Source organism: Anas acuta, chromosome 14, assembly GCF_963932015.1.
Source record: "Anas acuta chromosome 14, bAnaAcu1.1, whole genome shotgun sequence".
In the NCBI taxonomy this organism is placed as follows: Eukaryota; Metazoa; Chordata; class Aves; order Anseriformes; family Anatidae; genus Anas; species Anas acuta.
The window spans coordinates 1,992,697-2,020,427 of record NC_088992.1 but is presented as its reverse complement, the minus strand read 5'-3'; the positions used below and the strand labels follow the sequence as shown (position 1 = coordinate 2,020,427).

Sequence of the window (27,731 nt, the reverse complement as noted above, 5' to 3'; positions counted from 1 at the left end):
ACAATACGTTGTACCACGAGTTAAATACACAAGTTAAACTTTCCAGCTTCAGCAGAAGGTGCAAGAGTTGTGTTGTGCTCTAGCCTAAATAAAGCATTGTCCAAAACAACGTCTTACTAAAAGTAAAGGACAACAAAGCAACAGACCTTCAGTGAAGGACAAAGCTAATGCCCGCTGCTCCCTGAACCAAAGCACTGATGGACTCATTAGGGACACAATAGCAAACCTTTTTTTTTTTGGAAAGAACATTTATTTGTTTCAAAACTCATGATCCATAGAAATACAATAAAATCAACATGTACACAACTTAAAAACTTTGGTTCAAAGAAATATTTAACATCTAAAACTTCTGAGGTACAAAAGGCACAAGACCAGGCACCCAAAAACACCGAATCGCCCACAGCGTTGTTTGCACCATTACTACAGAGGAAGTTGAGGGTCGAAAACTGGTAAAATAAGGGGGGAGGGAGGGTGGAGAATGGGACACGGAGACTGAGAAATAACAGCAACCAAAACACAAGTATGTGTACAAAGCCATTTACTTTTACTCCAAGTGTTACATATTTTATCCTCTTTGGGTAAAGTGCCAGGAATCTTGGGAAAAAAGATGGATCATTTCTTAGAAATGAACTGGAAGAACGAACTGTAGAAAAGGAGATGAAGAAACAGAGGCCTGCAGCAGGTCAGATTTCAGTCAACTTCTGTTCTCCCACAAGGTCTTAAAAATTCATTTCCTCTTTCGTGAAACCATTTATTTGAAACTGTGGAACAAAGATGTGAAATGAGTTACCACCATGCACCCAGTCTGTACGTATTACTGCAACCCAGAGTCTTACTTCAGGTAAAGCCTTCTACCTGCTTATACCTCTTTACCCATCCAATGGTAAGCGGGAAGATTCAGAGTGCTGGGGAAAAAAAGATCTTCCCAATTGCACAACTGGGCAACAGGAACAAAGCAGTGTGTCGTGGGTCTGGTGTCATTTACAGAGTACTGTGCTCTGGCACTCCAGGGGAATGCCATGGAGGTTGTGGGAGGTGGGTCCCAGTGACCAAACTGATGGACAAAGTAGGAAACAGCCCCTTGTTGACAGACTATGGACATCTCAGGCAAACAAGAGGTGGCATTTATCTCCTATTAGCCATGCCTATCAGAATGTTTGCTTCCAGGAAGCATGGTAGCACTCATCTGATCAGATAACATGAGCAGAAGAGTTCTTGGGCAAGCTAAAGGGGGAGAGTGCTACAGGAAAAAATCTAAAAACACAGAAGCAATATTACCTGGTTTCTTTCTGGTATGTATTGTTTTAAAAAAATAAAAATAAAAACATTCTTACGTCACTTTCTAGGCAAGTGGCTCATTTAACTGGCACGTTGTTGTGGCTGAAGAGGTTCCCTGTACATATAATCCTGAGATACCCTCCGCAGAAGTACTCAGGCTCCTTTTAACTGTTTAACTGTTTATTCATGCCCTTAAATCACGGAGTGTGTAAGGTAAAGGACCTCTTTCACAGTTAGAGCTATGCACGAGTTTTGTAGGAACAGGCCTGATTCTAATCAACTGATACTTCAAGTCATCCTGATGCCGCTATAGATCATAGCGATAGGACAAGTGATAACGGCTTTAAACTAAAAAGGGGTAGATTTAGATTAGATATTAGGAATAAATTCTTTATTATGAAGGTAGTAAGGCACCGAAACAGGCTGCCCAAGGACACCCCATCCCTGGAAGTGTTCAAGGCCAGGCTGGATGCGGCTTTGAAGAGCCTGGTCTAGTGGAAGGTGTTGCTGCCCATGGCAGGGGGGTTAGAATTAAGTGATCTGTAAGCGAAAGCACTCTATGACTCTATACTACTCAAACCCAGTGACACTTTTACAGGCTTTGTGTTATCATTGCCACAAAAAGATGCTCTCACTAGAAAAAGTGATAGCTTACTGCTACACAGATGGTGAGAGTTTTCATTATTGACAAGTAATTCCTAAAGTTAAAACAGCAACACCTAAGTTATTAAATGCTGTTATAAGAGTACAGTATATCACCACTTTTGTACGCATACAAGGTTTTGTTCTTAAAAGGATTTTACTTACCCCATTTACACCCTACTAGTACTGGACAAGCTGCATGCCTTGTTCTATAATCACCCTCTCCACTTCTGAAAAGATTGTACCAAAACACTGCTGTTCCCTGCAAACACAAAGCAGTTTGAGATTAGACAGAACCCACCCCACCTAATTATTCAGGTTACAGTAAAGGGAAGAGGGGTAAGCACCCAAGAACCCATTTTCAGGCTCTTACAAAACACTTCAGCACAGGTCACCTATAGCAGCACACAAACTTAAGAAAAAAAACACCTAGTCCCAGCTCTAGTTCAGCCATGTTCACCACAGAGTGAACACAATCCTTATTTGTTAAGAACACCTCTACACAAACTGTTCACATTAGACACTGCCACATTCGCTGACTTAAATGGATGCTAGACTGTACTGAGAAGGACAGTAAAAGGAAAAGAGAACAAGCTACACACATGAAGAGACTTTACCTTCTTGGGCCATATCGCTGCCCCGAAGTCTGGGAAAACTGTAGCTCCTCCAGCTTCTACATCGCTCATCTGAGAAAACAAAGTGAGCAAACTGACCATTTACAACACTTCTGAACATACAGTCCCACAAGCTTAAGTGCCCCATACCCTAACAGATTTCTACTGGCACCTGTCTACTAAAGAAGAAAGGATGCATTTCCATCAGCAGGAACTGCAAACCCTGCTATTCCAGCTGAAGGCTTTTGTTCAGCACGTCTTCTAGATTATGAATAATCTATTACACAAACTAGCTATAAAAAGTTGTGTACCTGCAATGTTCCAGAGTACTAGCTTGTTAACAAGGGAGAAGACTTCAGAGTAAGTCTGTTTCAAGAATTTCATTCTGGTTTATGATCCAATTAGGAAAATAAGTGTCTGTTAAACCACACATTTCCTCATAAATTGGAACCGTGTCCTTGGAACTTATTTTCATAATTTAGTTTATGCATCTTGGTCAACCACTTCAGAAACTATAAACCATTAGAAAAATCTCACTTTTCCTCTCTGTTTCTATGCTGTTCAATGACTTCATGCCACTTCAAGTGCTTTATGCATCTCAAGCTTTAATACATATAGCAATGTATAGTTCTAAAGAAATGCTTACATCTTTACACTTTGCTCTTCTACACCACAATGAATTTAGCCCTATTGAATTTATCATTTATGGTGGATTCACTAGAAGCTCTACTGACCTTATTCAAAACCCAAAGTTACTGGAAAGACTCCCATTAAAATAGAAAGTCTTACCACAGTTTCAGTAAGTTTTTGATGAGGTACTAATTACAAGAAACAGCTGAGTCACATCCAACTCCCACCAAATTTAAAACAATCATGAATGTAATCCCCCAAGTCCCCCATATTCTCTATTGCAACTTGGATTTCTGTTTAAAGCAGATGTTATTACCACTCTGGTGTCCTCCTGCTTGGTACCTACAATAGAAGGGCACAAGATGCCATAGGTGCACAGTGTTTTGCCCCTTCCAACTAGAAAGCACGTGCATGCAACTTTGCCAGTTAATACCTACATCTTAGCAACAAACCACTCTTTAGTAGGGACATTGGTACAAGTATGGTATGTTCTACTTGGACATACAAAGGGTAAATTGCCTTTGACCATGTACGACTGGCAGAGAATACGATGCAGAGCACTCACTCAAAATCAAGACTTGTCCAAAAAGTCTGCGAAGGAAGAAAGATTGAGGCAATTGAATTAAAGCCTCTTAGCAGCAGTATCTCACAGCTGTTTATCTTATTCTGACTCATTTCAGAGATTTTTCTGCACTTGAAAGTATTTCTGATTCTGTTTTGAGATGCACTTTGCACTCAGAATACTAGCTCAGCCATAATGATCTCATCACAATTTATATTTGAAGTTATCACTCAAAAGTTAGATCTAGCTGATTGGGTTTATCCTAATTAACCATATAGTTGAGTAGAAGTTGATCGAGTAACGTCAGAACAAGACTACTGTGAAAACATTAGGCCACTAGTATCAGTGCCGATTAAGTGCCAGTGAGGATCTCAGTGTACATGGTCTGCAGGCTGTATAACGCATGCAACTAATGGATCTTTGCAGTTCTGCAGTTATAACCCCTTCCCCAGCTGCACCAAGTTTATTAGCTATGTCTCCTCCATCTACTGAAGCAACAGCTGTGCAAGAGCAATTCTGGCTTTGGACAAGAAGTTAAAATGGAGGCTGACAGACCACAGCATCAAGTGCTGTCAAACACTGGTGGAAGAACGTGACTCTCAGCCATTTACGGTGAGGCAGTCAAGTTCTCAAACAGAGCAACATATGAGTAACCCACATACTCACCTTTGAGAAATAAACCACATTCCTTTCTCCCACCAGTGGGAATCCAATGAAACCAAAGATTTCATTGTAGAGTAGCCAAAAGGGGAAAGTGGGCCCTACTGAAGTTTTCTGCTCTGAGAACATCAATTCTATTAACTCAAATGGGACAGCACCTGATGCTGCAAGGATAAGTACAACCCTATTTCCAGATACCAGGAAATCTCTGCAAATAAACTGTACCAGCTGTAAACAAGATGCTGCTAAAAGTTACACTCAATGCATAAAGGATCATCATACTTACATAGTTTAAAAAAGTGGCCACACGATTTCCAGTCCCTAACCGCTTGAAAGCATCTGGCTCATCTTTCTATAAAATTAAATAAGAATAACTGCAAACTTCAAGCTCACAGACAGCAGACAAACAGAGGTACTTACATAGTTAAGAAACGTCGCTAGCCTATTTCCTTCCGATTTGAGTGTGCTGTCAAAGGGTCGCTGTAACAGACAACAACTTTAACCCACGTTCCAAACTGGCTCACACAAGTTATGTGTAGCTCTGAGACAGAACCTTAGACTCAATTTAGAGTCAGAATAAAAATGGGACTTCACCCAGGGTAGCACTAAAGCCATTGGAAATTGCAGCCGCAGTGCACAATGCATGCACATTGCACTTGGATGCTACAAGGAGAAACAGCAATGAAGCAATTCTCAGGGCATTAGAGTAGAAGCAATGCTTTCTGGGCCTGCAGCACAGATGCCAAGTGACCTGAAAGTTATCACCAGGCTTGGACCAGTGTCCAGTACAGTCCTAAGTCAACAGCTGAGGTGAATATGAAAAATTCAACATGAACATGCTTTAGGTAAAACACTAGATTCTCGTTAAATGCAGTAGTGATTCTCAGAGAAGTAACATCATGAGAAAAGGAAATGCATTTCTCACTAGCAGTGATGAATTAGAACAGCAGTAATGAACTTCTCTCAGGTGGTTGCCTATCTACAATTAAGGACCACATCAAAAAGATCAAAGAGTTTTTACTCTGCAGAAAGTGTTTTGAGTTTCATTTGTTTAAGTATGAGATCATATTTGTGCCAGTTTAGAAGCAGAAAACATCTAGAATCTCAGTACATCTCTGTTCCCTTCAAAAAATGCAATTAAAGGTTTATTTACATTACTAATAGTCAGGAATTAATTTAAGCCAAATGACATTAAGGTGCACTCTTCTGCACAAAAACAATCATCTTCAACAGTCAAAAAAGCAGGAATCGGTATCAGGAAAAACAAACAGCAAGGAAACCCACCATCCTTAAGACAGTTCAGTCTACTTGAATATTTCAAGAAATAAAAGGTCTTTCCCGAAATGGGTTCAAAATGTAACTTTGTGCATCAGTACATGCAAATTTAATTTAAAAGCCAACACGACAGCACAGATATAGGTCTCCCTTTTTTTCACCACCTCTGCCAGACCCTGGTGCAGCCATGCATTTCTGAACTTTGATAATATCAAAAAGATCTTTTGGTAACTTTTGAGCAACCAGTGTAATCTCCAAGTTGTAATATGCAGTTAAAGTGTCTCAATTTGAGAGCTGTAAGGAAACAAAAAGCTGTGAGGCTGATCAGATGGTGAGACACAGCAGTGCCTCTGGATTACAACACTGAAATCTGTGATGCACAGAGAGCCTGGCGGACCAGTCCAAAGCCATGGCAAATTCCACAATTGCCTTGCTTTAACCGATGACTGCAGCCAAGGTTATGTTCCAAATGAAGCTCTGTCCCAGCTGCCTAATCCAAAAGTAAAGACCATACTGGCCAATTTGATGTCTGAGGTCCTGGAGTTCAAAGGCTCTAAAGAGAATTTAAGAGCATTTGCTTGACTCAGGAAACGAAGCAGCGTTAAAGTTAACAGCAAAATTCTCTCAACAGGCCAAAGCTAACGAATATGAGCTTCCACAGCACTGAAAATCAGGATTGATTTTTTTTTAATAGTGCTATGTAAGGTAGCTTCAATTCCATACTGACTTATTGGGCTGCTCTATGGCTGCAGCAACCCATTCTACCAGGTAAAAAACCACCAGAATAGTCTGCATTAAGATAGATTCAATTGAAGACATGGCTCTTACTTGAAAGCAAGGCATCATAAATGGATTTTGTATTTGTAAGCACTGGTCACCACTGCTCTCTGGAATGACTGGAGTTCCAAAACCATTTTAGGGTAGTGATGAAGAATTTGTTACTCCTCTCCTCTCTTGCAGCTAACCAGAGCTGTCACTTACCAGGTAGAGCCCTCTAGTGCCTGGTATAGATCCAGCAAGCACCAGCTCCAAGTTTTCCTGCTTTCACCATAGCACAGCCATCCTGGATACAGCTGACAAAGCCCTCTACAGCCCCCATAGCTGTAGCCACATTAAGGGTTTTGCCAGAATGGCTCTAAAACTCAGATTTCCATAAAAGCTACTTTTTAAAAGCAAAGTGGGAGGATGTCTCCTGCCCAGCCAGTTCCTGCAAAGTGCTTTAACATACCCAGCAAAGGAGGACTCAACCCTGCTAAACTCATAAGCCTCATGGAACAACTCAGATTCACAACTCAAAGCTTGCAGACCTAAGTTTCCTAATAAAGTAATGGAAAGAGCACATACAACTGCTGTATGAGTTAACATCTCTACACTGCGCAAGGAACCAAAGGGCCAAAGATAAGCAGGCAGGCAGATTTGTTCTTTGTTCTCTCTTGAACTCTCAGCATCAGAGAAGGGAGTGTGAAAGCTTTCCAGAGGTCATTATTCATCCCATGCAACTGGGCTACATGTTGAGTGTTTTAGTATACAAGGCATTTTAATAAGGGTTTCAACAGTTCTCAGAATAACCTATTCCCAATGCTACCCACCCCCAAGAAATAATTAAGAGCAATCTTACCCTAGAAAAATCGAAGTGCGGTTCATACTGCCCTCCCATTCCATAATTAGCAACCTATAGCAAGGAAGAAAACACTGTCAACTGCAAATGACTGCTGCAGAAGATAACTCTCAAAAATCTAAAACATTGTTTGAAAAACAGTACTTTGTGGCAAAGATTGTTATCTACAACACACTTAACCCTATTTTTCTTTAGATTACCAGAAATGAGGTATGCAGATGAAAAACATCTTAAGCACTCTTTCCCTTTCATAGTTTAAGGTTCCACTGAGAAGAAGTATTCAGCACTGAGAAACTTTAAGAGCAGCACTCATTACCTATCACTACAACAGCCTATTTAACACAAACGAGCAGCAATAGTTTTACTACAACAGTTCTCCCTCCTCTGAAGAGGCAGAATCTGAGCATATGTATTTTACTAGTTTTTGCAGGCTTCAAAAGTGTCAGGCATTTCCCTCAAAACAAGCTGGTAAATCAGATTTGTGTGCAAAGTTATCTGGTATTCTTGACATAGCCTCCATTTGTCTCTGCCTGTCACACAAAGGGAAGGCATCCACCTGGCAGGTCCTTACAGCCAAGGACATCCCTGCTAGTCTTCATGAGCTCCTTACCCATTTCCTGGGAACCTATGTGTTCAGTCAGGAGACAACAGAACCTCTAGGAGGAGCTAAGATCCATGCCTACATTTGTTTGTGCAAGTAGCACACCATCCTGACCAAGAAGTAGTTGTTAGATTTCATCCTGGTAAGAACTAAGCGTACTGACCTGCAACAGTTCAGCTGTTTTCACTGTTAACCCTGTGATCTGCTGCATTCGTTGGTTCACCTTACCCACAACAGGATCATCATCTTCCTCCAGCCATGAGCTAGGACAAGGGAAAGGGATAGGAAAGATGTAAACATTATTTCAGAACACAAGCCACAACCACCCATTTCCCAAAGGACAGGGATTTCTTCTGTCCTCAGTTACATGGCTGAGCCATTTACCATGCATTTGTTGTGCAAGCTTTTGGTACATGCAGTGCACTTTATATTCAGCTGTAGGTAGCAGATTAGGGCTCTTAAATGCAGCAATCTTAGAGCTGAGCTCTTCTCTATGCTTACCTTTTTGATACCCTGTAGCTAGCCACTGTAAGGACACCGGTTTTGGGATCACGTACTGTGGCTCGTGCCAGCTGTGTCAAAAAAAAAATCCCAAGTGGGAAAAAGCATGTCAACTACAGGTTAAAAATATATAATTTTTCTTCATCTTAACCAACATCAGCAGCCGATTTGTCAGATTTCAATATATCAAAGGACTGAAGTTAAAGCTCCAGCCTAGACTTTGTTCCAATTTCATGCTAAAATCACACATGCAGAAATGCAACTGCAATGCATCACCTGCAGCTGATCCGGAAAAAGAACCCAACTGACTGCACAAGCCATGATATTCATTAAATCCATAAGTACTCTGTGCAGAACAGCTATGGTTTTTTAAGGTACTTTTGAAACAGCTGGAGTCAATGTTAGCAAGAGGGAACAACAACAAAAGTTAACAACATATGAAGCTTCAGTTCTTGGCAGAAAGAAAATGATTGGATGCTACAGAAATTTAATCAGCCTGTTCCTCATGTGAACTGGGAAAAAACAACCTCATTCTCAGATGAAAAATAATGGGTGAAAACTTTTGCAGAATGAGCTACGAGTTATGGGGCACGCAGATCCAGTGGTAGAGGACTCCTGAGGACAAGTTTCAACATGATCATGCTCAGATTTTTCCAATTGAAAAATGCCTGGAACACCATCTCAGTGACAGCCTGAGCTATTGGTACACCAGGAAGGTAATTCTTCCAAAGTACAGCTCACCTACACATTGTGAACAGCAAGTAATGCATCACTGTTAGGCCACGTCACTATAATTGTAGGAAAAGTTTGTAACTTGGCAAAACTGATCAGATTTGCCATGGTGTCAAAGCAATTGACTACTACTAGCTTAACGGGTCACTTTGCTTTCATACTTGCAACTGAGAACGAGAACTGGGACACTCCTTTGTTTAACTGCAAAGTCAGACCACATTTAAATTTAACTCCTGCAAACCACAAACACTTAAAACCATGCCTTCTTCCTTCCACTAATTATAGCTCCCAGAAAATCTTAACTGCACATCCTGAAAAAAATGCAAATATTTCCTTCGTTTTTTCCTCAATTAGATGCCAACCAACCTTACAACCCACATTAACTGTCTTGTCCGTATACCAGAGTTCTTGGCAAAGCTACTCCCGTAATTCTGACTCAGTTATTTTGCTCCAGATTTCTCTCTCCTGCATAAATCATAACAGAAGAGCCAGGATGACTGAATGTTGGTCTTCACTTACGCAGTGAAGCAGAGCTTTTGGGATACAATTTAGCTTTCCAAACTTTTCATTATGCTGCCATTTTTGAGCTTGTACATGCTTGCTTGATTTCTGCACTGAGCATTTGATCTAATGGCGTATCTTTGTTCAGGCTTCCACACCAATAAAATAAAGAATTTTCTTGACCCTTTCCAGTGCTGAGCAGCTGACAAAAGTCAGCTCTGATGTATTGCCTGTAAAGTTGGAACTGTTTTTTGGAACTGGAGTAAGTGATTGCATTTTGCAAAACAAGCATGAAAGCCTACTTGAATATCACGTACAGATGTTGCTTTTCTACAAGAGAAAAAAATATTGGCAAGTGTAAACTGCAGATAATGTTAAGTGCCTAGAACTAAGAGTAGAAGTTTCTTGTAAATACATTTTAGAACAAAGGAAGCACTCATCTTTCCAAGCCCAAAACTAACATACTACTTCAGAGTTCTGTCTGAAAGCTTCCATGATTACTAACTAAAGTTTCCTGGCTGAAATTAAGCTGTATTTATTAATGACCATTTCATCACAGGACTTGCATTTTCCATTCTTTCAGTAGTGCTGCAGAATTCAAAACTATTCCTACAGCACAGCTAGACAGATTTTGAAAAAAATAACTTAGTAGTTGCTTTTTTAATGAAAAATTTATCAGAATCTTAAGACTACAGTATTTGCCTAGTGTTACAGGGACTGTCCCCAGTCCTACACTATGTAGGTGATATGAAGAGTTCCTTTAGTGGCATAAACAAAACTATTAGAAAGTTTTAAGATTTTCCGTAAGTAAAAAATTCCTCAGCCATTTACTGAGAATTTTGCACAGTTAACTGCAGCATCGCATAAATGCCTTCAGGAGCCTGGTCTTCATGGTTCTACATCACCTGGCAGTTTCAAAATCATTCCCTTTAGGTTCACAGCTACAGTGTATCATCTGTAGTATGAAATCAAGTTGCTCAAATCCTTTGCCTAGTCTTTGCTAATAGATTAAAGCACTGCGTATGTAGGCAATAGTGAGATGAAAGGAAGCTTACCCTTGGCTTAGCCAGCTGTTTAATTTTCTCAATTTCTTCATCAGACATGACATCATAATATCGTACAATATGAGGGCTATCCCATTCATCTTCTTCCTTAAAGGGAGCTATGAGCAGGTGAGGGTTTCTGTTTCCATTGTGGTACCTACAGAAGAGCCTTTTCTGTCTTCGAGGTGTCTGAAACAAGAGGCTAAGTAAAACACATTGTTTGCTCAACCACTTTTCATGAATTTAAAACAGGCAAGAAAAAGTGTGCTTTATTTCACAAATACTGGAAAAGTGGTCAGCTGACAGCTAATTTGAAGTAAGCTCGAGTGATTCAGCAATTTTCTGTGAAACATGCACTCAAGATACCACCAAACACATGACACATTAATTCTTGGAAAGTTAAATCATAACAGGCTACGAATTAGACAAATATAATAAATACATGAATAACCAGTGGTAAAAAGAAAAGTATCTGGTTCTGATAATTACAGCTATGCAGGGGGAACAAATTGATTGCTCCCCGTGCACTGAAATTAAAGCCAGGTTTGAAGAGAGGTACCAGAAACTGGTTGGTTGAAATGACTACGAGGGATACAGTCAAGATGCACAAAAGGGAAGGAATGATGTGATTCTGTAACAGTGGCAAAGCATAACTACCTCTGCATGGAAAACACCTCCTGCTATATCAATGTAACCAGCATTTGAAATTGATTATGAGTTTGTCTATTCAGCAATTTTCAATAACCTTTAAGAAGTCCAGCTGAGAGCTGCTTTTCTGTATAGGATTTACAGTAGCTTAAGAAAGAGTTGGGGACATAAGGTACAAATCTCATCCTGGTCAGAATTACATTTAGATTTTCTGAAAAAAAAATAAAAAATTTAGTAACATGCATCAGCAAGCTCGATCATCCTTATGCAAAGACAGTCGGAAAAGCCTTGCCTTTCTCTTACCATTTTCACCCCTTCCCCTCGGCAAAGGGCCTCATAAATATCACGCTCTGGCAAGTAGTCAAGAGGCCTCTCGTATGTACCACTTTGCACCACTGGTTCTGTTGCTGCCGTTGTCTGGTTTAATGAGTTCTCTCTTGACTTCTCTTCTCTCTCCTTCTCCAGCAGCTTCTCAAAATACCGCAGATTACTGCCTGCTCTCTCATGAGTGCTGTCTTCATTGGGAAAAAAACCACACTGGATCAGCAACTTATTTATGCATATCTCAGGAACTGTTAACACAAACAAGCTTTTGCATTAATAATGCTCCTCTTCCTAAAACATTAGGCAACCAAATGCAATGGCTCCAGTCTGCATTGTATCAGCGCTGGGAAGTTTCTATCTCTGCAAATGGAAGTTAGGTCCTTCCAGAAGTTTTGCAGGAATGTGCCTATCACAAAACATGCTTTTTTTTTTTTTGAGGTTTTGGTCTTCACAACCCTTCTGTTCTTCAAACTTGATCTGCCTAGATCCACCCAGGAGAAGACCAAGCAAACATCAAGCCAGTCCACTTGCTGCAGCCTTCTCCACGATACTTCTAACCTGCACTGCACAAGCACGCTTTAACCCAGGACTGCAGTGGAGTCCCAGCCCCAAACTTCAGTCCCAAAGGCTTCTTGGAAAGTTTGGAAGCTCAGAAGTTAAGCATTACCATTTACCAGCTTATCTATAGAATCCATTTGGTGTTTATAACAGGCTTATAAGGGAGGTATCCTGGACCACTAGCATCATTAGACCTATCACTAGTGATTATTGACGTTGGTATGAATCAATAAACCTCATCAATACATGGTTTTAACTACCTATTTTACCTGACAAAGAAGAAAGTTTCCTATTCATCACTCGGTTTCTGGACACTAGCACCTAGAACAGTTTTCTGACTGCTTCCGACCTTCCCAAGCTCATTGTGTTTCTTATTTAACTAACCCAGAAGGCCAAAGAAGTTACCACTCCTTGGAGAACAGGCTAATATTGGCTAGCTGAAGGTTAGCCTCGAGCAGAGGAAGCTGCTACTCCCAGATGGGACTGCCAAGTCTGTTCCACTGTTCGGTGCTGATAAGGATTTGTGTTCTGCTATTAGTGCTAAACATTATTGCAGAAAGAGCTGGATTCAATACATATTCATATTCCTGTAAATTTTAATCTGTGAATTCCAACGTCTGCAGATGTTAGAATGATCTTTACCCTTCACCCCCCCCCCCCCCCCCAATAAAACAGATTCATCTACTCTCAGGATGCAGCCAGCATCTAGATTAAGAACCGCAGCTGATTTAAAAAACATACAGATGTATAAGGCAGTAACATTAGATGTTAATTCTAATTGAAGAGGATAAACCTTCCCAACCCAAGAAGTAGGTAGAGTTGTATTGGAAGGACTGCTTATCTGCTTACTCATAAGAAAGCTAGAAACAGACCAGAGATAAAAGCAGGCTTTAAGAAACTTGATCTATGATCTCGTTACTCAGAAATACACTTTAAGATCTCATAGAATTCACTTGGCATCAAAGAGTGCTTGCACAGAAGAATAACGAGAAATAAGAGGTCAGTAGGACTTGACGGAAGAGGTAGTACTCCCCGAGTCCATGGCAGCCTTTATCTACACTTGGGACTTTAAACCCAGGCTTCAACTGTTACCAAATGCACCTCAATACACCAAAGCACTGGTACCAGTCAGACGCATTTAGTCTTTAACAGCACAGACTATAGGATGGCTTGCAGAAGATACTTCATGTACAAGTAGACATTTTTTCCCCGTAATTTATGTTTATTACAAGTTATCTGGCAGGATATCCTTCCAGTCAGCTCACCAATACATATGGACAAGGACTGTTCTTGGCTGTTGCTGGCAATGCTTCCTAGTACCAGCATAGTGGGTTTTTTGTTCTTACCAAGGGATATGAGGCGCCTTGTGAGCTCCATGGCTCTGTGTAAGTCCCCAAACTGGAAAACAGCATAGCTGAGATAATCTAGGATCTCCACTTTACTGACGGTAGTGTCCTCCCCCTCATCATGCTGTTTTAAGGCTTGTTCCATCCAGAGCACTGTGTGATAGTAGTCTCCATCGTTGTAAGCAGTCTTGCCCATACCAAAGCAGTCGCTCACTGTCAAAGATGATTTATATTTTGTTCCTAATAACAAAAAAGAAAATGTTAGCAATCCACACGGAAGCATCCTTGCCTTCAAACATTGGAAAATACCTATTAACACAATTTATCACCCATAAAAGACTTCTAAAAAAGCACCGACAATATTTTACATTTTGTACCAAACTGATCACCTTCAGGAATTAAAGATTATATTCCATCATAATTCTGTGGCATTCCTCTCTTTGGAAACCAAGAAAAGTTTAAAAAATTAGTGTTATGCTGTTCTGTTGTCAACAAAGAGAGCGGACTAAGAGCAAACTTTACTGGAACTAAGTTAACACAGGTGATGGGAGAAGCCCAGCTATACGCAGAGCTAGCTTGTTTGCTCTTCACTTGAGATGTATACTTGTGCATTCAAGCAAGCTGATTGACGTTTAGGCAGGCTGGGTATCCATTTGACTGTTTAGCTGCATACAGATTTCCGGTTGCTCCAGATCAACAGATGCACAGATATGACTTCATTTTAAGTTCACTCTTAATAACCTACATAACAAACTGTTTCAGAAACAACTGCCCACGCTCTAATGAAGTCTATTCAGTTTGTAAATAGTTACTGAATGAGGTTATGGTTGCTAGCAAATCTCTTACAAGCAGGAGTCACAAAGTCACTCAGCTGCCAGAACACAAACACAGAATCACTGAACCATTAAGGTTGGAAGAGACCTCCGAACCATCCGGTCCAACCATCCCCCTGCCACCAATGTCACCCACTAAACCATGTCCCCAAGCACCACGTCCAACCTGTCCTTAAACGCCTCCAGGGACAGTGACTCTACCACCTCCCTGGACAACCCATTCTAATGTCTGACCGCTCTGAGAAAAAAAAACTCATTTCCAACCTGAACCTCCCTGGTGCAACTTGAGGCCATGCCCTCATCCTAAATAACATCACAATATCACAAATACCATCTATGTAGCTCCCAGAACACCTTTCTGTGGCAGCCCCCATTTCACAGATAAAGGCCAGGAGCCAAGTGATTCAGCCAAACCTCACTGGAAGATCACAAAACAAGAACAGAGGCAAGCTTTGGAAGAGCCATCAGAGCAATGAGTTGTGGAGCATCTCCTTCCCCCAGTTCCTAAGCTCTCAGGGGCAGGAAGTTGCCACGTTATTTGCCTACACAGTAACCAGCACAAGCAAGTTTGTCTGTTGCTTTGGTATGGTGATTACAAAAAAAAAAAATCAGTATTTCCTTTTAAAACAATAGAAATAAAACACATGCTACTGGAGCTGGTCACTGCAGATCATGGCTCCCTGGCTTGGGTGGGACCAACCTCCAGGCTGTTCTCAAAACACCAAAATAAACACAACCACAAGTGCCTGAGCTGCACAGTTTCAGAGCCATAGTCCTTCATCACTACTGAAAAAGGACTTTGAGTGTTTGAGGATGTCTGTTTCCTTTTCTTTGAAGAGGAGACCTTTATACACTTGCCTGGTAAGTTTCCTCGAGATAGCGTTTCAGGATCCAGCTTGTACGTGTCCTGCAGGCGCATCAGAGCCTTTGCAGCTCCAGTCTCATCTTCTTCAGTTGGAAAAAACTGACGTTGAATTGTGAGATTTGCAATAAAGCCTTACATTAAAAGGACAAGATTACGTTACTTCCATGGTTTGAATAAGCATCAGGTCAAGACAATACAGGAGAAATACCTTCTTTTTTGGAATTCTGAGATTCAGGTAACTTAGCTTTGAAGTCTCTCATTAGGCTCTTGATTTATTTAAGCTTTGCTTTCTGTCCCATTTTAAGAAACAGTTTGTGGGCAAATGACAAGAGATAAATAACTATCAACACAGTTTACTTGTGCCACATAACTACTGAAGTACAATGTGAATCCAATAATCTCCAGTTTCCTCAGTTTCCTTCCAGCACAAAAGCTTAAGTTTCCATCAGTTCTCTTTCTGAAATACCCAGAGACAACTGCAGATCATAGCACTGGACAACAATCTCAGATTTTTTCAACCTATAAAGACTTTTCAAATCTCAGCTCAGAACAGAAACCCTGATCCAGGAAACCCTAAACAGGAGCAGAATCTTACTTGTTAAGAGGTTTTTAAATCTGGCAAGTAAGAAGAGGCAACATTTTATGCAGTGCACTTCATTTAGGAATAAGTATTATCAAGGTTGTATAGCAGGTTGGTTGGCTGAGAAGGGGAGGTAACCAACCAAAGAAAAAACTCAGCCATTTCTAGCCATGCAACAAGCAGAACTAGAAAAGGGAGTCAAATAAGAATTAGAGACAGAAGTATTCAGTTGAATTAAGTATTTTATTTCTCTCCAGGATGACTATTCCAAAAAACAATAAAAATATTGGCTGGGAAAAAGCTTCAAATGCAGAGGAGAAAGGGAAAACATGCAGTTCTGCCTGAAAAACATACCTTCATCCCCCTTACTTTCAAGAGTTCCAGTAAAAATAAACTTGCATTTAAGAAAATAAGCTTAAGGAAGCAAATTCAAGCAGACATTAACAATATGATGCAAGAGCAAAGATTAGTTGTGGAAACTTTTGATTTAGAAGGATAGGTTTACAGATAGCAGTTGTACAGTATCCAGTTATGAATCAAATCTTGCCAACTGTTAGTGATGGAGTTGACAAGAATTCCTCAACCAGCTCAGTGCAGGTCTCATTTTGATTCTTAAGTCTTTATCTAGTGATCAACATGGTTTAAAAGCAACGACTGCTTACAGAAGCAGCAGATTGGGAAGACAGATGAGTAAGCTTTTACACAGAGGGATATGAAACTCAAGAAAAGGCATAAAACCTTTGCTAACACAACTGGCCATTTCAGTATATCCCATTCTCCTGTCTCAAACAGCACAAGCCACCCAGATGTAAGGTGCCTATTGCACTTAACAGCTTCTGAGCCTCGGTTCTGTCTGGTTCAAGCACCAGAGTTTACTGGTTAGCCAAGCAAGTGAAGCAAGAGGCCAGCCATTAGTTTAAGTTTCAAACAAACTTGGCAACAGTAAACCACAGCTGAGTTCGCAACTTTCCAGAAGATGACAGGAAGCAGCAGCGCTGTAAGGCTACCTCCCACCAGCACCTTCCCTGTAGCTCCTTACCGTTCGTTGTATCCTGAAGAACCAGGTTCTCTAATTCCAGCCAATCCGTATTTAAACGCTTCACCAACTTGTACGCATTTACAGGGTGTGCCAGATACCCTTCTGGATCAGAGGTTGATTTGCTTGTCAGTACATCCATTTTTTCAGCCCAGCTGGAAAGAGAATTGCATGCTTCAGCCTGAGAACGATTTATGAATGCATGTCTTCCTCCTTAAGTTACCCTAATTACACCACTAGAATCAATTTATTGCTGCTTTTGCCATCATAACCAGCTGTCAAGCTTTCCACTTTACAAGGATAAAGTGAAGTACAATTTATGTTTTAAATCACAATATTCTTTTAAAGGAATTTATTTCCCTGCTTTTTATTTTAAATCTTACTACTGTAGACACGTAGCTCTTGAAGTCTAAGCCATCAGTTTTCAGCACGCCGCACTTCAGAAAATAAAAGTTATATATAGAGCAAAACACTGAGTATAATTTAATCCATCTTTGTAAAAATACAAATAGCAACCCAGAGCTTTTTAGCTTTATGGAAAATAAAGCCCAATCGTTGATTTTCAGACTGGAAACCCTCAGGTAGAGTACATAAAGAGTGCTGTTAGTCACCTAGCATGCACCAGTCAGCTTCAAAGCAGTAGTGGGATACCAGTAGTGGGATGCCATGCTTTGCTGCCAGTTATATCACTGATGCTACACTGAGAATTTCTTCTGCTGCTCTTCATATGATCCCTTAATAGAAACGTCTGGCCAGGCTGTGTTCCTCTCTCCAGTACTCAATAGGAAGAAAACACTGCTGAGATAAGCTAATAATGAACATTAGAAACCCCTTCAAGTCTGATTTCAAACCCAGTAAGCTATGAATGAACTACAGTTGCAAACATTTTTTACAAGCGTCGCCACGTATCCCCATACTGCCTGGCTTATTCTGTGAACCGTGATGTTGCAACAGAAAGCAAAACTAAGATTACTCACAGATCATTTGCAGGGATATCAGATTAACAATATGTTGACACAAACCTCACTTGCATTCTTTTTTTTTTAAATCTGGCTTTCACTACTTTTAATACTTATTTTGCAAAGCTGCAATAAGTTGAAGTTCTACTCTACTCATATCACAATATTTTGAACCATACATCTGTAGAATAATTAGACACAGTAGTGAAAAATGTTACCCTGTTCAATGTTGAAATTTAGCACCTTTATTACAAAGTGTTTTGGGTACCAAAGCTCAAATATTGTAACAGTGGCAGAATACCCTTGCTTATTTATAAGCAAGAATACAGTCAGCTGAACGCTTAACACAAAGAAATCTCTTTTGATGGACTGACACATGCAAGTGTGTGTTTTTTTTTTTAAAGACCAGTTTATACATGTACATAGATTAAACTCACATCCTCTTTAATAACGCTTGAACAGGAGACACCTTTTCTTCAGAAGGGTAGCTTTTCAAGAAATGAATACTTATGCATACATAAGCGATGAGGAATTCATATCATTTCACTGCTTCATAACCCTATCCCCACCCTACAGTCCCAAAGGGAAATCAAACAGCCAGATATAGTCTGGAGCTCAGAAAGACTTTGGAAAGCATGGCTCCAGCTACAGGCACAGAACTCTCCTGAACCTGGACCTCATACCGTTCTAGTGTCACGCCTTGTTAGGTATTACTTTTAGCTAGGTAAGCAACAGTCTTCCTAAGGCACACAGAAAGTATCAGTTGTCAGCAAGAACCTTTCATCTGATCTGAGCCACCAGGATAATCTGAGCTGTGCTATAGTCGGGTCAGCAACTGAAGAGAGGCAGGCAAGAGCACTCTCCCTGAGAGCAAAGGCAACACAGGAGGGAAGTCAGGTTCAGTGTGCACTCCACTACACAGTGCAGCTGATGTTTGGCCATTGCATCAGGGCATCAGCTGCACTTACAAGCTAGCAGAGCACTGGCAGCCGCATGCATTCAACTCACACAAACAAAGCTGCTGATTGACACAGGTGTCTTCTCCACAGGAGTACTGTGATGGCACAGGGACAGGGAAAGAAGCAGAAAGGCACCAGTAGACAGTCACTAAACAGACTAAGTACAAAAAATATCTGAAGCAGGGCCCCCTCTGTAGGTTTAGGGGAATAAGTTACATGCAGCTTACTACCCATGTTCTCACTGATAGCTTATTGAGGAAATGCTAACCAGAACTAACAGCTACGACTGGCAATAGGAAGGTGTAGTTTAATCCAACACCACAGGTTCTGCATTTTGTCACCCTCCACCATTATGCAAACTTCTCCCCCTACCTTTTAATCTGAGACAGCTTGGCCTCTTCTGCTCGGATGTATTCTTTTAAAGACTGCACCAAGTCTTTCTCTGCATAAATGAGATCTGTCATTTGACCTGAAAACAGAATACGACCAAGTGTTAATCACACACAAGAGAAGTTTTCCAGCAGCAGACAAGACAGACATCAGATGCTGTAGAGCTATTAAAACCAACAAAGAACAGAAATTTAAGATGCGCAGTTTAAAGCTTGTATATGTAGTAGATTTGGGGACTTAAAAGTCCAGCATTCAAATCTCAACCTCAGTTGCCCATACAGCTTTACTGTGACTGTTTTACTGCCTCTGAATTACTTTTAGTATTATAATTGTATGCCAGACAATCAAAAGAAAGGTTTGACATTGACACAGCTATTGAGTCAGAGTAATAAAAGATGCAAATAGTTGCCATAAAATCTGTTCTACATATGGATGCAGACAAGGTCACACTAGTAAGTTACTAGTCAACTATTAGCATCACTTAAAGTTACAGTGTTTCAATATGGGTATCTGTGGAAACAAACTAACGTTAAGTTAACCTGAAATTCCTCCATTTACGGACTGAAACAAAGTCTCACCTAATTAGCATTAGTGGAAATTGCCAAGCTTATCAATCTGAAGTACTACAACAAGCTTTGCTTTTCAAAGGCCAACCACTGAAGGACTCAATGTGATTTACAAACCCAACAGCAGCTTTTGTTTCAGCATTGCAATGCAGTAATTAAGTACATGGAAGTCAGCAGGATGCTTTTTCAGGGATAAGAAATTCAGGAACAGGCAAGCAGAACAGTATCAAGAATGTTGAAGTTACTATCCCTGATGAGGTGAGTGTTTGATAGTGCCATGTGAGGAAAGTCATGAAATTCAACTGCAAGGATTAACAGTTTTGGCAATCTCAGGAGCTGCATCCTAACATTGTGCATTGGTTCTTTCCATACCTATTGAAGTGAAGAACTCTGCTTCTGTGTGGCAGATCAAGAAGACAAGGAACACCAACTGCAGACAGGGCTTCATCTTCTAAATAGTTTTAACCTGTACCATATTCAAAGGAAAAATGGATTGAAAAGGATTAACTTATTCTCGAGGAAAAACAAGGCATTAATCTTCACCTTCAACCATTGCAGCCTCATGAAAGTCATTTAGGTCATTGAAATACTGAGCCATAACCAGTAAAGCTTGAAAAACTCTTCCTCATGCTGAGGAGCTCTTATTTAAAACAGTCTCAAATATCTGAAATACTCTAAGGGACTTGCACGGAAGACATGTTCAAACTGTGGATGCAACAAGCAATGTATTTGCTGACACAAACAGTGAAAACCACCTGCAAGTGCAGCTCAATGCCTTCAAATTCACAGCTGGAAAGTGAGAGTATACAAAGTTCTATCTTCCAGCAATAATAAAGGTCTAAATCTAATGGTCAGACTTGCAGCATGCTAGGAAACTGTTATATAAAAGCTGTCTAGAAATTCAAATAGCAAGAAAGCCAAATAAAGAAATACAGCAATTTGTTGAGTAGAAGTGGCAGCAAACGCTGGAAAAGTTGAAAGAAAAATTCCAGCTTTGCTTATTCAAACGCACCGTCCTAGCACACTGGCCTCTGGGCACAGCTCTTGACTTTCACATCTCAGAAGCTGTGCCAGTTCAGAACCCCAGCTCCTTGAGATGGGGGCAGAAAGCTGACTGCTACGCTTCTACAAGCACAGCACGGGCACGAGGAGAACCAGCCTGGGCAGCAGGCAGATGACAAGCGGTGTGAAGGATGCAAAGTCCATGCAGGAGAACTTCTTGGGAGCTGTAATTCCTCATGCAGACCTGATGTCTGCCTGTTCCAGTGCATTTAGGAGGATCCTATGCTGCTCTTAGATCCAAAGGTCAGCCCACAGCTTGCTCTGGAGCTGTAGTTCACTGAGCAGGAACAGCCACCAGCATCAGCCCTCAGGAGCCACAGGAGCTGCCGTAACACCCCCACAGCAACAACAGTTCTCCTGAGTGTAACTGCACCAATTCCCAGTTCCTACCCATTGTGACTGGGTAAACACTTCGGTGGCTGGAAGTGACCGCACATGCCCTGCTGTTAATCAAAAATACATTAACAGCAATCACTTACCTGGGGCAACAGGCACTCACATCTGATGAGAAAGGGGTATAGAGGGAAAAAGGGAAGGGAAAAGAGATGGAGAACTGAAGTTTCAGCAATGCAATAAGTGGGAAGCATTAAAATAGGGTAATTCCAGACAACTCGTGCTCACTGTTCCCTTGAGCTCCATGTTTGCCTGCACAACATAAGACAGGAGCTGGCAGGTTCCTTTGGTGTTGTATTGCGCTTTGTGCTCAAAAAAAGTCCTAAACCTCAGTCAGGCTCCTTGGTGCCACGGACATGAGCAGGCACACCACTGACACGACCATCATTAAGAACATTACAAACAGCTCTGACGTATTATCACATTGCAAGATGACTTAACTTTTTTTTTTTCTATTGATTGCTTTAGGAGTCTACATGAGAAACCAGAAACAATTACCACAACAGTTTGTGAGCATGAGTAAGCAGGAAAGCAGTGTCTGGGAGCATCAGAAGAGGTCTTCTCCTTTCCCAGTTTTCTCACCCCCCTGCAAACCGCATATTCCCCAACGGCTTGTTTAAGTTAGCTCACAACTAGTACATGGGTAATGTGAGAACCAAGCGAAGCCGAATGAGTGGTGCCACGCAGAGGTCTGCCAGCACTAAAAGCCACAGTAAGTGATATAGCAGAAAGCACAGTGAGTCAAGAGCGCTTGGGAAGTACATCGGTCGGGATATATTCAGCCAGAACTGTCCATCTGCAGGGTCTGTTCTCGTCTCACGGAGTGTTTTTTTGGATGCACTACACAAAGCCTGGCAAAACAATTACGAGGGAGCCTTCCAGCTAAAACAACACAGCTTCGCGTTCTCCCTGCACCTCCCCACCATGTTCTCTCATGGCTCAGGATATCTGCCAAGAAGAACACTTACTACAGCTAGCAGCTTGTCTTTATAGCAGATCTTTAACAGCTTTGCCATCCTACTCAGATTTACTCGAGTCAATAAACAGAAACCCTCAGTAAACAGGGAAATCAGCTCTTGCTTGAATAAGCTGGACACCTGGCTGCAGGGTTTGTGGATTGTTTGTACACATTCTTTTCGCAGCTGTTATTCAGAAAGCCAGCAAGAAATAACAAATTACAGGAGGCTGAAAGTGATGTCATAACCACATTCTTGGAGAGCACGAGTGTGCGTGCACACACGCACGCGTGCGCCCACCCCACTACAGCTAACCCGTCTGCTACCAAAGAGGGGAAGAGCCAGAAGGGGCTTTAGCACCTCAATAACTATGACCGAGACATTTATAAAACCAGTGTTTATTCAGAGGATGGAAGACCTCAGTTGCACAGAAATGCCTGAACTCCACAGATAAAAGGTCTGTGTAGGACAAGCACTGCCTACATTCCTGGATTTTCCAGCATTGTCAGGTAAGAGGCATGTCATGCTGCGCAGGTGGATTTAAGATTTCCATCTATTTCAGTGAGAACAGCCACATTTCCCCGCAGCAGACTTCAGAGGATTTGCACAGGCCCTCTAGGCTCAGTTCAGCACTGAGGTGAGAAGAAAACCCCCGAGCAGGAGGCACACATTGCCTTGGGAGCTCAGATCTTACAGTGCTTTGCTCCTCGCCACCGAGCGCTCGCACCGCCCGAGGGACCGCTCTCGCTGCTGCATGAAGCCTTCCTGGTGACAGACAGCTCTACATACACCAACATATTTCATGCTTTGCTCCTTTCCTTGAAGGTGCCAGCCAGCAGAGCAAAAAAGCCAACTGACTGGATATTGTATAAACACTTTCTAGGTCTGTGAGCCCTCAATGAATCATCGCTCCCACTGGAAAGAGTACCGTCAGCCTGCAGAGAGCACTGGCAGAAGGAAAAAAAGTTCTAGACCAAATAGACCAGGATGGATTTTTTCTCCATGAGTTAGACCGAGTCCTTCACTGAATATGCTAAAAATTCTCAAGAAATAAGAAAATGGACCTGACCTGCAAACATTTGCATGTCTACCAAGCTAGAACACCACAAAACCCCTCTCCTCCTCTTCATCCCACAAAAAAGTTTTGACACGTATTGTTCGGTTGGAATGGAAGCATATATAAGGGGACTATTTACTTTCTGCAGCTTTTTAAAATGTCCAATTAGTAGCACACACTGTCCTAACCCTCATCTTCCGTTAACTGTCTCATTCACTCCCAGATGTCAGCTTTTCCCTTTCCAGACAAGGTTATGCTCAGAAGAACAAAACCCAAGGCAGAAGCAGCGTTCCAATTCCTTGACAGCCTAATTAGAAAGATGGAACAAAAGCAAGTGCCTTATTCAGGCTCCAAATTAGCAGACACCTCATGCAGAAGAATTAAGTGGAACTGACATAAGATCAGTCTGGGCAATTTGAAGACTACATTGCACCCCTTATCATTGCTTATTAGAACGACAGATCAGGCCAGAGTGTGACACTTGCTGTGTTGTGAACTCTCATTGCAATCACATGAGCTCCAGGAAAAAAAAAAACACAAGTCTTCCACCCCCCAGATGTGCCAGCACTCCCTTTGTACCAATAGCCAGGCACAAATACAGGGCATTTCTCATCTCAATGCCTACACTACATCTCTTGCAATGTAGAAATACACCAGCATGCCAGGTGTTTCTTATACATACAAGATTTTACCTAAATTCAGTTTCCAGAAGCCAACATCATACAATTCCAACTGCAGTGCCTGGGCATAGAGGGTCCGCAGTCCTCCACTCAGACCCCAAAGCTCCCAACCCACCCTGCAGAGCTACAAGTATTTCCCTGCCTTGCTAATCTCTATCTCTCAAAAGAAACTGTGCCACTTGACATACCAAGAAGTCCAAGATCCAAATCGAGCTCTCTCACCACTGACTCCCCCCCTACATTTCACTAGGTAAACTTTTACAGATATCCAGAGTCTAAGTTTATTCCAGTGAAGCCAAATCAAACTTTAATGTATTCCTAACAGTTTCCCATTTCTTCCATTTTTTTTTTTTCAGAGCACAGAGCAATGGTTTCTTCCCAGCAGTTACAGTACACTACTCTTCCCTAGTTTGCTTCTACTCTCCCAGACTCAAATCCACGCTTTGCTACAGGGGAATAAAGCACGCAAAAAAAAAAAGAAGAAACAAAGTGTAACATATCATTTTCCTAAATTACAGTAAACCATCAGAGTGCAACAACTTACAAGCTGATGACAAATCAGGGTCACAGCCTGTCTCTTCTTCTGTGCTTGCCTATGCTATTAAATGCACCTGGAAAACCACAGCTAAAATAGCTGCTTCTGTGTTGTATCTAAATTTAAAGTCTCGTGGTGCAAGCTAACAAGCAAGCCACTATTCCAAAGCTACCTCAGGCCCCAGATGAGTTCTCAGTGCGTACACAGCTGAGGCCCATGTGCCAGGCTCTGAAGAATGGTCCGTCCTCGAGCAGCAATTTGAGGTTGGACTCTTGGACGAGCCAAGGCTTGTCTTGGGCTTCCCACCCACTGCAGCTGGCTTCATCCCCTTTCCCCTCCACAAGAAAAAAAGCTTCAAAAGTAGGCCACAACTTTCTATCAGTCTTGATAGCTGCATATACAGCTAATTACATTTAATTGGAGACTCCTGCAAGACTCCTTACAAACTTACTTAAAGCCAGAAGATGGTCTGAATTGTAAATACATTTTCAGGATGCTGCCAAGAAAGAAATTCTCTTGATACTGCTATAAGAAAATCAGCCATAGAAACATCCAGCTTGGAGCAGTAAGATCTTGCAGCCAGCAGATGATGGCAGCTATACAACTAATTAAAATTAAATAGCAAGGAAACATTAATTTTATCCTAATAAAGCAAATTTTTACTACTTGCAGATGATGGAAAAAAGTGGTAGGGGTTAAAATCTATTATCCAGCTGTAGTCAGATGCTGCAACACTCAACCACTCCCAACCCCAGAAGTATGACCTTAAATGCCTATCAGCACCCCACCCAGGCACACCTTCACCCTCACGACAGGATTTCCAACACCATCAGCACAGCACACAGCTCCCTTCCTACAAACAGCTAGCTCTTGGTCACACCCAGGGAAAGAGAAAAGGCATTGCTTCCTTCCAACGTTCAGTGCCTCCTCACAAGTGAGCTCTTCTTCCTCATGCAACTGCTTCCCAGCTCCTTCCCTCAGTACACTCTGAGTTTTCTGCTCAAAGCTGCTTATGCCTACATCACTACCTTTCTTGCCAAAGGCTTAATATGCATCTGAAAACAATTATAATTGCCTAACAAATAATATAACATGATTCCCTTGTACTTTTCAAGGCAAGCCAAAAGGAAAAAAGCCGTTCATTTGCACACATTAACGAGGATAAAGGACATCCATGCAAAACTGCATGCATTTTTTGAACATGAAGTGGTTTGTATTATCCTTAGCTGTAACACCCTTAGAAAGTATAAGCATCTGGATTAACTTCCACTTTTTTAAACCATAGCAAGAACATTTATTCTGCACTCCAGCAGACAAGAAAATTCATGCAAATCTAAAGCATAGCAAACCTGCCTGCATCTTACTCCGCAGTGCCTGCGAGCTCATCAGACATGAAGCAGCCTAGAGCCAAACCCCACACTGTTACTGGAGACAAGACAGCAGGACTGCATGCTTTTTTCCCCACTGAAGCTTGTTTTCTAGCATTAAAATTCAGACTTCATTTTTCTGTGCAGAGCCCATAGTTTTAGTACATCATAATGCTTAAGATAGCCTCCCATATGCTCAAATAACATTAAAAATCTATTCAGAAAGATTTTTTTATATGACAGGTCTGTGGTCACTGAGGTATTCCCTTCAACTGATAACAGCAGCTGAATTAAAATGAAGGCATTATCTCAGAGATGTGGGGGCTGAATCTCAGATCACCCTAGAACATGCCTCCTAACATACCCTGGGTCCTTGTTTCGCAGACATATAGAAAGCCATACACAAAAATCAGAACTAGCTATAGAAAGAGCTATGTTTACAGCTTGCTTCTTTGGAAGCTTGCCAATATGCACAGTATGGAAATTACAAACAGACTAAATTCCTGACTTAAATCTAGAATGAAAAACTTAGACTAAACAGTAAATCATGCTCCCCCTGCTGTTACTGTCTTTGAAATACACAATCACATCCATAGCTTGTACTTCCTGCACTGGAAAGGGCTATATTAAAAAGAATCTCAAAAAATTATGCCAAAAGCAAGAAGCAAAATTCCTGCCTGTTAATGTCACAGCATTGCCAATTTACAGCTGTTACCTAGGGCTCTGCCTGTAAGACCCAAGCGGCTGTTATTGGTAGCAATTTACATTTACAACGTACCTGCAAGATTGTTTCCTGGCCCCTTGATGCCCGAAAGCTGAAGTATCAGCCTGGAGAAGATGGCTGCAGTGGTCTCAGGGGCTGTCAGATCAGCTTCACACTCACAACACACCTACAAAATTAAGGAGCAAGAAGTTTTATTACGAAACACCTTCTGGGAAAGCCTGACTCAGGGCGATCACCGGTGAGGAACGGCAGCAGCACGAAGCCAGAGGGCTCCAAAACATGGCCTGTACGTACATGTCCTTCTTCCTCCCAGCTTGTAACGAAGTTCTGTGTGTCCTGAGGCTGGATTATTCCTGGCTGCCCTTGAAGGCGTGCTGCTGCAGCTCTGGCACCAGCCCGCAGCCTCCAGGGCTGCCCCAAAATCTCCCTCCCGTACCCGCTGCTGCCTGCCTCTGGCTCAGCATCGCTGCCCAACCAGTGACAGCAGCAAGAGGATCTCCCAAAAAAAACAAGCCTCGTGTTAAAGCAGGAGGAGATAAGAGTGGAAGAAGCAAGTTCTGGATGCCTGCATGTAGCTGAAGATGCCGTGTGTTTCGTCTCAAAGTGACAGCAGACTGCAAATACGCAGGGAGCCGGTCAGCGCAGCCGTGACCCCACCGCTCACATCTAAACCCCAGGGCAGGGAAAAGGGGAACCAGCCCAGCATGGAGAAGGGGAAGCAGCCCCCCAGCTGTTGGTGTTTTGGGAACGGGGCTGTCCCTGCCGTGTCTCCTCACAGCCCTGGCTCCTTGCCCTTGCCCCGGCTCCCTCCAGGCCGCCCGCCGGAGGCCTCGGACTCTCCCTCGCTCCTCGGGCAGCACCGGCCAACACCGGGCGTGGGGAGCCGCAGGTGGCTCGAGGCGGGGATTTTTAATAAAAAAAGCAGAAAAACAAGAAATAGGGAGGGAAGACACAAAGCGATATCCACGCGAACACCGCTGCCCCCCCCCACCCCACAACCCCACAACAGGACCCGGGGGGTGCGGACACCCTGGCCGCGCTCCCGGCCCCTTCGCGTGCCCGAGACCCCTCCAGCAACCCCGGCCCCGGCTCACCGCGCCCCCAGCCCGTCCTCCTGTCTGTCTGCCCGTCTGTCCGTCCTTCCTGCCGTCTGTCCGCTCCCCCTCCGGGCCCGGCCCGGCCCGGCCCCGCTGCTCTTGAGCCGCCGCCGCTGCGAGAGCCGCGCCCCCCGCCCCG

The 27,731-nt window shown here is 42.3% G+C and overlaps 1 protein-coding gene across 7 annotated transcripts; it reads right to left on the bottom strand.

Moving 5' to 3' along the window:
* Positions 1–521: 521 nt before the first annotated feature.
* On the bottom strand, positions 522–27,731 carry P4HA2 (prolyl 4-hydroxylase subunit alpha 2). 7 transcript variants are annotated; one of them, XM_068697863.1, is made up of 17 exons: positions 27,590–27,731; positions 26,550–26,661; positions 20,094–20,187; positions 19,138–19,234; positions 16,851–17,002; positions 15,225–15,362; positions 13,534–13,773; positions 11,609–11,820; positions 10,670–10,846; positions 8,382–8,452; positions 8,044–8,143; positions 7,280–7,333; positions 4,807–4,866; positions 4,673–4,738; positions 2,538–2,606; positions 2,086–2,182; positions 522–761 (listed from the first exon to the last, which is right to left on the bottom strand). In XM_068697863.1, exons 3-17 carry the CDS (start codon positions 20,167–20,169, stop codon positions 691–693), a joined length of 1,680 nt encoding a protein of 559 aa, XP_068553964.1. In that variant the 5' UTR covers positions 20,170–20,187; positions 26,550–26,661; positions 27,590–27,731; the 3' UTR covers positions 522–690. The 7 variants fall into 7 exon arrangements, 4 of the variants coding, with proteins under 4 accessions (XP_068553964.1, XP_068553966.1, XP_068553965.1 ...); XR_011101296.1 differs by lacking the exon at positions 522–761 and adding an exon at positions 3,481–3,506; XM_068697865.1 differs by lacking the exon at positions 4,673–4,738.

Coding starts and splice junctions, on each gene's coding strand:
- P4HA2 (XM_068697863.1), bottom strand. CDS start 20,169: ATGAAGCCCTGTCTGCAGTTGGTGTTCCTTGTCTTCTTGATCTGCCAC. Junction 8,453..10,669: donor AACAGCTGGCTAAGCCAAGG/GTAAGCTTCCTT, acceptor TTTTTGACACAG/CTGGCACGAGCCACAGTACG. Junction 4,739..4,806: donor TAGCGACGTTTCTTAACTAT/GTAAGTACCTCT, acceptor TTAATTTTATAG/AAAGATGAGCCAGATGCTTT.